At 53.0% G+C, this 14,411-nt stretch overlaps 1 protein-coding gene across 2 annotated transcripts; it reads left to right on the top strand.

The window, feature by feature from the left end:
• The first annotated feature begins 1,051 nt into the window (after nt 1-1,051).
• Nucleotides 1,052-13,145, top strand: NOP2 (NOP2 nucleolar protein). 2 transcript variants are annotated; one of them, XM_075904166.1, is made up of 17 exons: nt 1,052-1,162; nt 3,037-3,149; nt 3,307-3,352; nt 3,518-3,621; nt 4,946-5,220; nt 5,515-5,558; nt 6,924-7,081; nt 7,772-7,971; nt 9,814-9,903; nt 10,194-10,281; nt 10,387-10,527; nt 10,768-10,907; nt 11,126-11,215; nt 11,580-11,702; nt 11,792-11,889; nt 11,981-12,111; nt 12,237-13,145. In XM_075904166.1, the coding sequence occupies exons 2-17, from the start codon at nt 3,044-3,046 to the stop codon at nt 12,458-12,460; spliced, it is 2,058 nt and encodes a 685-aa protein (XP_075760281.1). In that variant the 5' UTR covers nt 1,052-1,162; nt 3,037-3,043; the 3' UTR covers nt 12,461-13,145. The 2 variants fall into 2 exon arrangements, with proteins under 2 accessions (XP_075760281.1, XP_006124226.2); XM_006124164.4 differs by lacking the exon at nt 1,052-1,162 and adding an exon at nt 1,275-1,428.
• The last annotated feature ends 1,266 nt before the right edge of the window (nt 13,146-14,411 follow it).

Genomic DNA, 14,411 nt, shown 5'->3' on the forward strand with positions numbered 1-14,411 from the left:
AAGGCCTATCCTTTCGCATAAGCTTTGGCTTTGTGGAGCACTGAAGAGAAGTTATCCAATCCTTGCATGGGTGATGAGCTGCTACCTCCTCTCTAGTGGAGGTCTGTTCAACCTGAGCACTAGTTCAGGTCAATAAGCTGCCTGATTTTTTTTTTTTTGACTTATCAGCTGGTGGTAAGAAGCTATTCATACAGCTCAGCATTGGTAATGTCTAAACTGCAGTTAAAAACCTGTTGCTCTCCTAGGTTAGCAGATTCAGGCTAAGCCTGTTTCATTGCACTGTGGAGGGTTTGGCTGCTCTAGGAGGTAGGGAGGGAAGAGAGTGCCAAAGCTTAGCTTCCACACCACTGCAGCCTCAGTCAGGTGTCTCAGTGCAGTGTAGAACTGTCCAAAATGCCAGCAAGAAAATTGGCACAGAAAGCCTTGCACCTACATCCCTCTCTGGTTATTTTCATCCTAGTGTGTAAGAAACCGGGTGTAAGTCACATGCTGTTGTCAGTATAGGCCTAGCCAGCATCACCTTGGCTCTGTTTCTAACGTGGCTACATTTTTAGGTTAACTCCTTATCTTTCCAATGTGGGAACGGAAGGGGCTGTGTGCTGTGAGCTAGCTAAGGGCTACTTTGTGTGCACTCAGAGCAGCTGCGCGGCCAAACCGTGTGTGTGGCAGACACGCCTGCTACTCCTCCATTACACTTAAGGGGAGGAGCAGGCGCGAGTATCCACAGGCCGCTGTCATTGACTTTAGCGCTGCAGCCTGGGGAAAGCTGAGGGCTGCCTTTAAGCGAGCTTGTGCCATGATCGAACAGCGGGGGGGGGGGGCCCTGCCCGCCGGCCTGGTCTGTATCGCCCTGGGGCAGCTGTAAGCGCCGCTGCTGCGCTGCGTGGGGCTAAGCACAGCGCCTCCCCGCCGCTGCAGGGCCCGGGGCGCGCGCTAGTGCCCGGCCGAGCCCCTCTGGAACGGCTCGCGCTCGCCTCGGCCCCAAGCTGGACGGGCGGGGGGCCGCCGCCAGGGGCAGCGCGCGGGGCGGTGCGAAGAGCGGGAGGCAGGAGGCAGGAGGGGCGGTGCCTGGCCAATCGCAGCGCGGGGGGGGCTGAGCCTGCGCACTGCGAGGCGGAGCTGTCCCCGGAAGGAGCTGTCGGCGCGCACGTGGGGCCGGAAGGTAGGTGGCGGGCCGCGGCCTGGAGCCGGGCGGGTGAAGGCGGCAGCGGCGGCAGGAAGGGCGCGAGGCGCGGGCTGCGGGGGGGCGCTGCTAAGGGGGTCCCGGGGGGGCGAGCGGCGGTCTCAGAAACGCGCCGGGGGGGGGGGGGTAGGTCTCTGCCCCCTTCAGCGGGCTCGTTTGCCGCCTCCCTCCAGTCTCCCCGCACTGAAAAGCGGCTTCCCGGCCAAGTCCGAGCCAGGGTGCCCGCGTGTGGAGGGTGTTAAATGGTGAGAACTGGCGAGGCGAATAGCCCGTCCCTTTTGCACCGACCATTTGATTAGTCGATAGGGCGCCTTGGCCTTTGAAGTGTGGGGCTGTTGCTACCCGCAGAGGCAAAAGCCCCATGGGGAACACGGGGTCAACTGGGAACTTCCCCTCTTTGAAAATGCCACCTGCAGATTCGGGACATCCCAGCTGGCCGTGGGCTACATGCAGCGTTTCAAAGCAGCAGCGCTGTGTGGACCCCTGGGTCTGGCCCCAGGCTACAAGTGGTACTGCTGCTTTGAAGTACCCTCTTCTTCCCCTGCCCCTTCCTGCCTCTATCTGATAGAAGCAGCAAGGGGTGAGATGGGGGACGTGACTAGTCAACTATCCAAAATAAGCATTTGCTTATTGGATAGTCAACTAGTCCTTCACATCCCTATTTGTCATTGTATCATCTAGCGTTAAAATGGGAATGTAACATTGATACTTGTATGTCTGTGTACAGTCCATAAAGAAGTATAAATAAATAACTGTGGATTCTTAATTTATACTGACTTCACTAGTGATTTTATGTAGCCTGTTGTAAAACTAGGCAAATACCTAGATGAATTGAAGTATCCCCCAGGGAGAAACATAGCCCTGGTTGACAACCATTGTGTTAGACACAGAGGCAGGCAGGCTGAAGAATTGCTGCCCTAAAGCAGTAGTGGGGAACCCTTTGGGTTAGAGACCACTGAACCACAGAGACATCTGTCAGAGGCTGCACAAAAGTGAGAAACAAGGGGAAAAAACCACCTCATTGACATGGCCCCCAACTGAAAAGCAGAAAGACACTCTCCACATTCTGGGGCTAGTAGATTTTGAGGACTTCCCAGGCTCTGGGGTGGGGCCAAAAATGGGTTCAATGTGTGGGAAGCAGGCTTGGGATATGCTGTTTAGACAGGAGGGATGGTGTAGGAGTGGACTGGGGATTGATGCGACTGGGAAGGTGGTAGGGTGTAAGAATGGGCTGGGTGAGAAAGTGAGGTGCAGGAGCAGAGAGGAGTATGAGGTCTGGGCAGAAGATGGGGTGGGGTTCTGGGAAGGAGGTAGGGTGCAAGAGCGAAATAGGGTTGGAAGGGCTTGGCGATGGGTTCGCTTACTTACTGCAGCTCCCTGGGGATGCACATAGGGATGCGCCCGCTCCCTGCTGTTCCTATTGGCCACAGTTACGGCCAATCAGCCTGGTGGGGAAGAAGCCTTCAGTCAGTGCCTTGCTGCGCTGCCACTTCCTCCTTCCCCTCCCCTGCCCATCAGATAGAGTCTGTGGTTCAAATCCAGCCCTGGCTTGTCTGACTGCAACCCGTGAGGCTAAGCGCTCCCTCCACACAGGAGAAGCCGATGCTGGCACTCCAGCCCCATGGGGAGACCACTGGGCAGCCACAGGGCTGGAGCACAGATGCCAGCTCCCCAGTGCTGGCAGGGACCTTTGAGCCTCAGGAGCTGAATCAAGGCAAGCTGGGGGCCAGATCTAGCTCCCAGGCCTAACCCTACCCCTGCCTAAAGGAATCACCCCCTAGTTTGCAATGTGTGTGGAAGGAAGGTCTGTTCTGTTTGTTTTCCTCATTCTTCTTCCATTACTTACCCCACAGGGTGAACATGGGGCGCAAACTTGATGTACTGAGGAAGGAGAAACGTGGCCCGGGGCGCAAAGCCCGCAAACAGAAGGGAGCAGAGGTAGAATTAGCCAAATTTCTTCCCCCAAGTAAGTGTGTTTGTTTCTTTACCATTTTCTGCACTTCTCTCTCTACCCCCCACCTACATATACAATCACACCTGGATGGGCTCCTAAATAGGGACCTCATCCTGTTCTTTGTCCTTCTGGTACCAGTTCCTTGATTTTGTGTCATCTTTGTTTCTAGCTACTGATAGCAGTGGAAAAAAATTATCCAGCCATGCACGAAAAAGGTGAGTGTACAAGTACACCAGTGAATTCTGCTCTAAAGAGGATAAAATTCAGGACACTAGTTGCAATCTGGCAGGTCCAAGTCAGAGGGAGTTGTTAGGCTTTCTGGTGTAAAAGGGTTTATCAGTTCATTTATTCTTGTGTTCGTTTTTTCCATGTGTTTTCAGGGCTGCAAAGAGGCGAATGGGATCAGGAAAAGCCCAAGCAAGGAGGAATCTGCTTCAGCTAAAAAAGGCAACAGATGAGGGGGAGATGGATGGCACCAGCCTGGGTGTGTGTTTAACAAGTTGACTGCTCATTATTTCCCTAGTGGAAGAGTTCTGGTTGGTCTACGCTTTTTGCTCTAATTCTTCTCGGAGTGTTTTAATACCATTCTCCTCACTTTCATCCCCAGCTGTGAGCAGAGTAGGAGTCTGGCATAGCTTGTGTCCTATCAAAGAATGGACCTCTCTTTCTGCTTCCCTCACCTGACATCCAGCGTACTGTGGGCATCCTAGCTAGGGCTTCCAACGCATGCGTTGCACAGGACTAAGAAGGGACTTGGCTCAAATTAAATTTGTAAAACCTAAATGTTTAAAATTGCGTCTCTTCAGTAATCCTGGCCACTGGGACAGTATCAGACTCTTTTCTGCTTTCTATCCTGATTCTCCATAGTATACAGCTTCCAATGCAGCGGTCGCCATCCTGGACCTCAGGATGCACAATAACCTGGGCTCGGGATACTTAAAAGATCACTGAAGGATCTGGAAATTTTGGAGGGCCTAGTTCAAAAGTGAAGAGAGATTTTCACAGACTCTGAGAACCACTTAATAATGAGAATAAGAAGATTGTATTTATGGGAATGCCTGTATCTATCCTGCAGCTGCAAGTGAACCTCCCAGCCCAGGAAGACAGGCTAGAGTTAGTCTTGCTTGTCAGTAATAACGGTACAAACATTGCAGCACAGGCAGTGGCTCAGGTTAGCCCCCCAAGAGTCTGCCTGCCCACCCTCCTGGGTACATACTGGAATGTGGGTCTGAGTCTCTACTAGTGCTGCAGCAGTATACACACGGCTATTGTTACTTGACACTGGGCTGGCAGGAACACTAGGTGCAGCTTAAACCTACCTAAAAGACCTAAGCAAAATCACAAGCTTGTTATGTTTAACGCATCACAAAGTGTGAAAGGCGCTCCCTGACTCCGACATTGCAAGCCAGGCAGATGAGAAGAACGTAAATACTGACACCGCTCATCTTGGCAATGAGACAGGTTCCCAGACACAGTGTATGATGGTGTGAGGAATTGAACCCAGATCTGCAGAGTCTCAATCCAGTGCCGCCTGTCTTTCTTTAACTACTGTAAGCTGCACCGTTTTCCATTGCAAGTGTAAAACATGCTTCTGTGACCAGCCTTCACTACTAAAACTCTCACCATGCTGTATGTTACAAAAAGGCTTTCTCCTCTTAGAAAAAGGGAGAAGGCAACAACATGTAACCAGTGTTAGCTACAGGAAGCTAGAAGTTAGGGTGCATAATTTCCAGCCATCTCCTTTTGCATGGGACAGGACGAGGTGGTTTTGAGGGTTGTGAATCATTAACCTTTTCTTCCACCTGTAGCTGCAGAGCAGCCATCCCCACAGGAGGGAGGAAAACTAAGGAGGCCAGGGGCAAGAGCCTCTGGATACCCTCAGCTTGGCGGCAGTGACAGCAGCTCACTCCCACTGACTCCTGCCAAGCGATCACAGCCTGCTGAGGATTATGAAGAGGAGCATTTGGAGTCCAGTGGCAGTGAGGGAGAGGGGGGTGCGGATGCCTGGGAGAGCATGGGAGATGACGGGAGCGATGAGGAGATGGTGGATGATTATGGAGCCTCGTCCTCTGAGGAAGAGGAGGTAGGAACCCTTGACTTCCATGGCTAGTAAACACTGGAGATATCCCCAGCTGGGGATTGTGTGGGGCTCAGGTACCAGGTCCTAATCCTGCAAATGGAGGAGACCTGGGGTGTATGGAAAAAGTTGAGGCTTTATTCCCATGGGAGAGAGACCCCAAGAATGGAGGTGTTTTCTATACCTGGACCCGGGCTTGTGTTATCTCCCAGAGTTAGTGGGTTTTACAGGGGCATAGATGGGGGTGGCAGAGAGTTGCCATATGATGCCAGTATCTCTTAACTCTCCCATGACTTTTAGCTGCTGCCCATCGAACAAGCTGCCCGGAAGCAGAAGTCTGGCAGGTGAGGGTTTCGGAAGCTGGAGGCCAGCAGATTCTCTCCTGGGCTGGGGTGAGGCTGTGTCTTCCATGCCACCACATTTCTACTCTGCCTGGATTCCAGAGCCAGGAAGGACCACTGTGATCATCTAGCCCCGTGGTCTCCAACCTTTTTAAGCACTAGATCACTTTTTTGAATTTAAGCGCAGTCCAGGATCTACCTCAAACCCAAATACCCTTGTCCCACTTCCTGTGTGTCCCTTCTCTGAGTCCCCACCCCTGCCCACTCCATCCTCCCTCCCTCCCCCATCCTTCCCTTTCATCAGGCAGGGTCAGAGGATTGAGGTGCAGTTTCCAGTCTTGGGTTAAGAGATTTTGAGTGTGAGGGGCTATGAGCCTGGGGCAGGGGCTTGGGCTGCAGGAGGGGGTTTATGTCTGGGGTAAAGGTTCAGGATGCAGGCTTACCACAGGGGGTGTAGTGGGGCTAAGGCAGGCTCACCCCGATCTAGCCCTGCACTGCTCTCAAAAGTAGCCAGCAAACTCCCTCCATCCTAAGCTCTGTTGTGCCCCCCCCCCCACACACACACACACGTTCTTTGGAGGCAGACTGCAGGTCAGGGTTCTCCCCCCCCCGCCCCAGTGCTCCCTCCTCATCCTGCCCTGCCCTGCCCAGCAAGAAGGGGTGGGGGACAGTTCCAAGGCAAAGGGCAGGAGGTGCACAGCAGTGGGGGATGGGCAGCTGATGTGCTGGCATTTGATAGCCTCTGGGCCAAACCAGTCAGGATCGCATGTCAGACTCCCAAGATCTACCAGTAGATCCCGATCTACTGGTTGGTGACCACTGATCTAGCCCACTGTCCTGTGCTAACACAGGTCAGAGACCTTCTCCCAAATAATTCTTAGAGCATGTTCCTTAGACAAAAATCCAATCTTGCTGGTAGGGAAGAATCTGGCAGGACCCTTGGTACATTGTTCCAATGGGTAATTATTTTCACCATTGGAAAATGTACTCCTTATTTCCAACCTCGATTTGTCTGGCCTCAAATCTCAGCCATTGGATTGTGTTATGCCTTTCTCGGCTAGGTTGAAGAGCCCATTGTCAAATATTTGTTCCACCTGTAGGTGTGTATAGACTCAAGTCACCCATTAGCTTTCTCTTTGAGCTCTTGGGTCTATGTATTTAGCTTACCAATCACTAGACCATGGGTCTCTCTAACCCTTCCCATTCTCATGGCTCTTCTCTGAGTCCTCTACAATTTATCACCATCCTTCTAGAATTGTGGGTACCAGAAGTGGCCACAGGATTCCAGCTGTGGCACTTCTCTCCTTGCATGGGGGGAGGGAGAGCATGGGAGGTTTCTGTACTAACTCTTCCCTCTCTTGGGCTCAGGGACAGTCTTAGCGAGGATGACAGTGAAGAGGAGGAGGAGGAGCGGGTGAGCAGCCCAAGCAAGGGGCAGAAGGAAGAGGAGGATGCGGACCTTCAGCTCAATATGGAGCCAGATGAGCAGTTTGTGTTGCCCAGTGGTGAAGAAGTGGAGAGAGAGAATATCCTTCTGTTGTGTATGGTGCACATGGGCTGTCTCTATGGCATAGCTGAGCTCTCACTCTTGCACGGAACCGTGTTGCGCAGCAGAGGTGTATTGGTTTTGATAGGCTGCACTAGTGTATCACAGGAGCCTTACCACCCACATGCGTTAGATCGCACTGCGTTGGACTAGATTACAGGGTTTCTCAACCTTCTTTTATAAAGTATCCCTTTTTCAAAAGAACAAAAATTATAAATACCCCCAGTACCTACAGTTTTCAGACAATTTTTTTTTTCTACCATTGCAACACATTTGTTTAAACAACTTAATTGTAGCCGGGTGGGTGATGAAATTTTTGGGCGTAAAAAGTACAAAAATAATAAAGCGCGGAAAAACTTAAAACAAAAATTCAGTTTTCTCCAAATTTCAGTTGTCGACGTCCCGTCCCCGGCCCCTCCCCACCAACTTCTCTTGAGTAACCCTAAGGGTACTCGTACCACTGGTTGAGAAACACTGGCCTAGAACACTCCAGCGTGTCACCGGTTAGACACTTGTGCAGAAGAGGCATTTGTGACTCCGTACATGCAGCCTGAAAACCATGCAGCAGAGGTGCCTGTGCATTGCATGCCATGATATACACACGCTATTCACATTTGAGCAATGCCTAGGGTTGTGAGACTTTTTCCTGATTCCTTAACTGTCCCTTTACCTGCTGAGCTGCCTGACCTGCAACTCATTCATCAGCGTATCAAGGACAATGTGGAGGTGCTGCAGGACTTCAAGACGAAGCGGGAGGTGGGGCGCGCCCGGCAGGAGTACCTTGCGCTGCTGCGCCATGACCTTGCTGCCTACTATTCCTACAGTGACTTCTTGCTTAAGAAACTCATGGATCTCTTCCCTCTCCCTGAGGTATGAGCCCCGCCTAGGTCTGCCTCTGCATTCACCCAGGCTACATCCACAGCGGTTGCTCGGTGTTCACCCATCTGCCTGCCCGCCTCCCAGATATGGACCCCATTCCTTGCCTCCTTCCCCTGTTCTCTATCATGCTCTCTATCACATTCTCTTTTCTCTGCTGCTTCTCCTGGAGAATAGCTACCACTCGTGTGGTTAGAAAGGGGGGAGAGAGAGAGCTGGGTGATTACAGACCTTGTAGTCTGACCTCAGTAGCACGCAGGGCTCTAGACTAGAGCAAACTGTGAAGAAAACAATTAAAACTGGTGGGAAATGGTCAAAGGGATTTAATGCAACATTGAGCTTAGCAAAGGCAGATCATGCCAGCCTAGCCCAATTTTCCTTCTTTGAGAAGAGAACTGATTTTCCTTTTAAAATAAGGGAAGTACTAGGGATGGGAAAGTTAACTGTTAGGCATCACTTGCCTACAGGTTCTGGTTAACTGGTAGGGGCACAGAGTGCCAATGACATTTGCTGAAGATAAAGGTGGGAGATATGGTCACCACAGAGGAGGGTCAGAATATTTTACAGGAACGGGATGACCTTAAAAACTGGAGACCTAGAAGTAGGATGAACTTTACTAATACAGAATGCAAGTTCATGCACATATGGTTGAATATGAATTTTGGCTACAAGCTGGGGGCTGGAAAGCAATAGAGGAGTGGAGAGACAGTAGGGTAGCTCGCCAGTGACTGAACTGCCAGTGTGCTGTGGCTGTGAAAAAAGGCAAATGCAATCCCAGTGTGTCTGGTAAGGCACTTCCAGTGACGACAGAGAAACGGTAATGCCCTTATACAAGGAACTGGTGAGACCTCGTCTGGCACATTGTGTTCCGTTCTGGTCACCTGTGTTCTGAAAAGAAGAGTTTAAGAAGGGGCCTGTCTTAGGAGGGGAGAGCTGAAGAGTTTGGCTTGTTAGCAAAGGCCTAGAGGCGACCTGATTGCACTGTACAGGTACATGGTGGTAGACCCCAGGGAGGGTGCAGAACTATGTAAGCTGAAAGACAGTGTTAGCCCAAGAACAAATGGATAGAAACTGGCCACGAACAGATTCAGGCGGAAGTTAGAAGGAGGTTTCTAACCATTAGAGGAGGGAGGTTCTGCAACAGACTCTAGAAGATGTGGGGGGAAATGGGAGAGAAATTGATCCCTGGAATGATAATGGTGCAGTGTAAAGCTCAGAAGTCTTGGAGGGACCTCCTGGTTCGTGACAGATATTTCTAAACTCTCATACTTCAGGATTTCAGCTGGCCACGTGCAGGGATCAGGGAGGGCTGCCCTCCTGGCAATGTATTCTGGGTTCTCTTGCCTTCCTCTGAAACATCCGAGAGCTGCAGCTGTGGCTGGGACGTGCTAGGGCTCAGAGGTGACATCGATATTGTCTCTGGTGCTTAACTGATTGGTTCTTGCTACATACTCTTGGTCTCACCTTATGGAAGTTTGGGAGGGAGTTTTTCCCCAGGTCAGATTGGCAGTGCCCTGCACCGTGGGGGCAGGGTTGCCTTCCTCTGCAGCATGTGGGTGCCGGTCATTTGCTGGGTTTATCTGGGTATGTCTCCCCTAATTGTTTCACTGCTGCTGCACAATCCTCCAGCATTAGTGCCTCTTGGTCCCTCCTGTTCTCTGCCTGTACCACGGAGTAGCCTAGTTTCCTGAGAATTGTAGGACTTCACTCTAACTTTGGCTGTTGGGTGTAGCGTGCCAGCCCTAGGAGGTGCTGGTGGCCTGAGATGTACAGGAAAACAGACTAGGTGATCTTCTGAATATGCCTTCCGGCCCTAAGTTCTGATTCCGTCTCCAGCTTGTCAACTTCTTGGAATCTAATGAAGTTCCTCGCCCTATGACGCTTCGTACCAACACGTTGAAAACACGGCGACGAGACCTAGCACAGGTGAGCAAAGCATCGTGGTCCTTCAACCAGGGATGTTAATGAGTAATGGTTAACCAGTCCTGGGGGAGCAGCCCCCCTGGGCCTCCACATGGGACTGCCGGCTCTGCTGACCCCCATGCAGACAGAGCTAGCAGCTCTGCACGGGGGCTGGAGCAGCCCCTGGCCATCCCCATTTAATCTTGAAGGTTACATTTAACCGGTTAGCTAATTAAACAGGATTTTACATCTCTCCCCTCAACCTCTGTCCCAGTTAGGGAGCAACAGTCTGACCCTGTCACTTCATCTTTCAGGCTCTGATTAACCGTGGTGTGAATCTCGACCCCCTGGGGAAATGGTCGAAAACTGGGCTTGTTGTCTACGACTCCTCTGTGCCCATCGGTGAGACACTGACCCTGGCTTCACAGGCTTGAGCTGACTGACTCATTTGCTTAGCTGCTTCTCTTCTCATGGTTCTGTTCTTCATCCCCCCCCCACCCCTCCAAGGTGCCACCCCTGAGTACCTGGCTGGACACTACATGCTACAAGGAGCTTCCAGCCTCCTCCCTGTCATGGCTCTGGCCCCCCAAGAAAACGAACGCGTCCTGGACATGTGCTGTGCCCCAGGAGGCAAAACCAGCTACATAGGTACCTCGCTGGAGGCTTGGGAGTGGGGGGAATGAGCAGGAGAGACGAAAGCTCTGGAGTTTGGGAAGAGAGCCTGGGTGAAAGAGATCTGTGGGGATGCCTGGGGGGCAGGGAAATAGGAGGACATGGGGGATGGTTGCCTGGTAGAAGGGAGGGGGGGATTTTATTCCTCCTGCTAATTGGCAGTGGGGGTGCTGCATGTTCTCTGGGTCTTGATGTGACTGCTTTGTGCCCTGGCAGCTCAGCTGATGAAGAACACAGGTGTGATCCTGGCCAATGACAGCAATGCTGAGCGGCTACGCAGCGTGGTGGGGAACCTGCACCGTCTGGGGGTCACCAACGCTGTCTTGAGCCACTGCGATGGACGCCAGTTCCCCAAGGTCTGCAGCAGGGGGAGTTTCATGCTTTCTCTGAGTGCCACGAGGCTTTATGGACTCCGGCGAGTCTCTCTTTGACTGGGCGCAGTGGGTGGTGACTCACAAGAAAGGAATACATGTGGGGGCGCATTTTTCTGCCCTCCCCCCAACCTCCTTTTCTGAGGTCCTGCTGTCGTGTCCATGAAATGGAGGCCAAGACATCTTTCTCCTCCCTCTTCTAGGTGCTGGGTGGGTTTGACCGTGTCCTGCTTGATGCTCCCTGCAGTGGCACTGGTGTCATCTCCAAGGACCCCGCTGTCAAAACCAACAAGGTGAGCAGCCTGGGCAGGGCAGCTTGGGAGACGGTGAGTAGGAGGTTGGGTGACACGTGGCTTAGGGCACAGCACGGCACGAGAAGCCAGCTTGCCTGCAGATCCTGGAGGAGAAGGGCTTCTGGACTCTTGTCCTTGCACCAAGTTGCCTGGAATAGAGATACCTGCTTCCATCACACATGCTCTCTGGGACCAGATTTAAGAGGTAGAAGCTCCCCTGAGTCCTGCCATCTTCCCACTGGCGGCTCTTGCTCTGATCCCACCTCCGTTCACAGCAAGCACAGAGGATGCCGGGGGCTAGGTCTGGGGAAGAAGTGGGCCAGCCCCACTCTAGCGTGCTAACCCCTCTGTCTGTCTGTCTCAGGACGAGAAGGACATGCTGCGTTGTGCTCATCTGCAGAAGGAGCTGCTTCTCAGTGCTATCGACTCGGTCAATGCTGCCTCGGAGACAGGGGGCTACGTTGTGTACTGTACCTGCTCCATCCTGGTGAGTTCCCTGTGAGTGCTCGCCCAGGTGCAGCATGAGCTCAGTTGGCGTCTGCACAGAGTCACGCAGTATTGCTTGGTCCATGGCAGGTGGAAGAGAACGAGTGGGTTGTGGATTATGCACTGAAGAAACGCAATGTTCGCTTGGTGCCCACGGGGCTGGACTTTGGCAAGGAAGGATTCACCAGGTGTGTTGAGTTTCTGGGGAGGGGGGAAGCTTGTTCTGATTATAGCCTCTGAATTTAGGGAAACTCGTATTTCCTCTTTTCTCACCCCCAGGTTCAAGGATCGTCGCTTCCACCCATCCCTCAAACTCACACGGCGTTTCTACCCGCACACCCACAACATGGATGGGTTTTTCATTGCCAAACTCAAGAAGTTCTCCAATGTGATCCCCAAAATGCTAAAGGGTAACCTACTTCCAGAGCTGCACTACACTACCTTGCTCGTGTGCACTGCTGGCTGGTCCTCCCCATCCACGCAGCTCACCACAGCATCTTCTGCTCTTTCCTGTCTGACTCTTTTCTTCTTCTAGATGAGGAGTCTCCTGTGGAAACAGCAAGGCCAGAGTCTGCTCCAGAAGTCGCTGCAGAGCCACCGCTTAAAAGGAAGAAGCTTGAGAGGTTGAAAGTCACCACAGGGCGTAAGAAGCAGCATCCCCCTTCCAAGGGAGCTTCTGTGCAAAGGCACAAGAGGCCCTCAGTGCGGCGTCTCGGAGCTCGGCCACGTGCCAGAAAGCAGCCCCGGAGTGGACACTAAGATGGACTGGCTCTCTGGGCTTTGCTGTCTGGTTCCGTGAGAATTGTAGGGACGGGCTGTTCTCCTGGAAAGCCAAAGGCGAGGGACTCTCCTGCTTCCATCCCTGGAGTGTTGTTGCCCCCATCTCATGCAGATGACTGCTTCAGCAGCGTGTGTCTGGGACTGCCATTGCCCCTTGTGAGGGAGCTGTGTTTTATTCTGGCAATTCACTGTGCCCCTCCCGCCCCCCTTTGGTTGGGGGACTGGATTGATAGATGCTGATTCATTAAAGATTTTAAACTTGATCAAAATCTCTCCCACCCTGTGTGCATCTAAGGCAGAGATTTATTTCAGCTCAATGCCTGTAGCTGGATCCAGCCGCAAATGTTCAGCAGTTGCCACTTGTTCTTGTGCTGCAGTAGAGGCCACTGTGGCCTCTCCCTCCCCATTTGCCTTCTATTGTTCTGTCCCCACCTCAGTCTCCCTCCTGTGCCTCTTTGCTTGGTGTCCTGCCCTTATTCTAACACTCTTCCCGCTTCCCATTGGCTGTTGCCCACCCCAAATCCTTTCCTCGTGCCCCTTTCTCTCCTGGGCCAGCGGTGGGGCTACCCTGTAGTCCGTGTTGGACAGCTTGGTTCGTTTGCCTCCTCCGCTCCCCCACTGCTGTAGGGCCAGCAAAGGATGGGAGGGAGATGCTTCTGCTGGACAACTACTCACCTTTGCATAGAGCCAGGCAGCTGTCCTCCTCCAAGTGCCTGTCAACCTTTTCTGCAAGTAGCCCTGCAATGAGCTTGTGCCTGAGGAGGGGAGAGGAGCCAGTTTCTCCCAGTTGAGCAATGAGCAGGCCTTGTTTTGGAGGCAGCTTTACTAATAAACTTTTTTTTCTGCATTGATGAGCATAGAGAAGGCTGCGAGGCCCCTCTCTTGCACAGCTGTAGTGAAGTCTCTCTCTCTCCTGCCTGGGTCTAGTGTCCAGGAGCCCTGTGCTTAATTCCTAGCTCTGCGACTGCCTAACTGTGCAGCTTTTGGTGAGTCCCTGCCCAAGTCTCCATCTAGTGGGAAGGACTGACCTGACAGTGGGTGATGAAATAAAATCCATCAATATCTAAAGTTTCTTCCTCCCCTTCCCCACATACTGAGCCTTAGACTAGGGGTTCCCAGCTGCCAGGCCATAGACCAAGGCTGCGCTGCTGGGCCACAGTGGCTGCCAGAGCTGAAGCCGGCTGTTTGTTGTGGCTCACCGCCGCACAGCAGCCAGCTTCAGCTCTGGCAGCTGATTTTGCCCAGCAGTGCTGAGGTGGCAGCAGGAAGAGGCAGAGTAGGAGCCGCCTCCCTCCCCTCTCTCTCATCCGAGTAAGGTGGTGGCCCAGCAGGGGCTCTGCTGTCTTCTCCCCCCCATCTGCCTCTACCCATGGTGGCACAACACGTGCTTGGGGAAGGAGGGGGTGCACTGCCAACAGCCGCTCCCTCTGCCCATGCAGCAGTAACAGCCATGCTTCCTGGAGGGGGCAGCCTCACTCTGGGGAGTGAGGGTGGGGCCAAAGGGGTATTGGGTGAGGGTGTGGTGGGGTCGTGGGGCAAGAGGTTGATGGCATGGGCTGTAGGAGTCGGAGGTTAAAGGGTGTTAGGCACTGAGGAGCAAGGGGCATGGTTGGGGCTGAGGGAGGTCAGGGGTTACAGGTCAGAGGGCAAGAGGGGGTAGGTTGCAATAGGTCAGTGGCTATGGAGCCAGGTGCAGTGCAGTTCATGCTCCTGTTTCAGGGGGCAGCAGATCTGAGGGAGTCTGAGCAGGGTTGGGGGCCTCCGAGCTTGTGCAACAGGCAGTTGCAGGGTCAGTGGGGCAGGATCAGGGTTTGGCAGAACGGGCGGTCGGGGTTTGTGGAGCGAGGGGCACCAGGGGTAGTGGGGGCAGGATCTGGGAGTGGAGGAAGGGTATGGGAGCCAGGGAAATGGGAGGTTGTCTGTTGGTCAG

Source organism: Pelodiscus sinensis, chromosome 1, assembly GCF_049634645.1.
Source record: "Pelodiscus sinensis isolate JC-2024 chromosome 1, ASM4963464v1, whole genome shotgun sequence".
Lineage (NCBI taxonomy): Eukaryota > Metazoa > Chordata > Testudines > Trionychidae > Pelodiscus > Pelodiscus sinensis.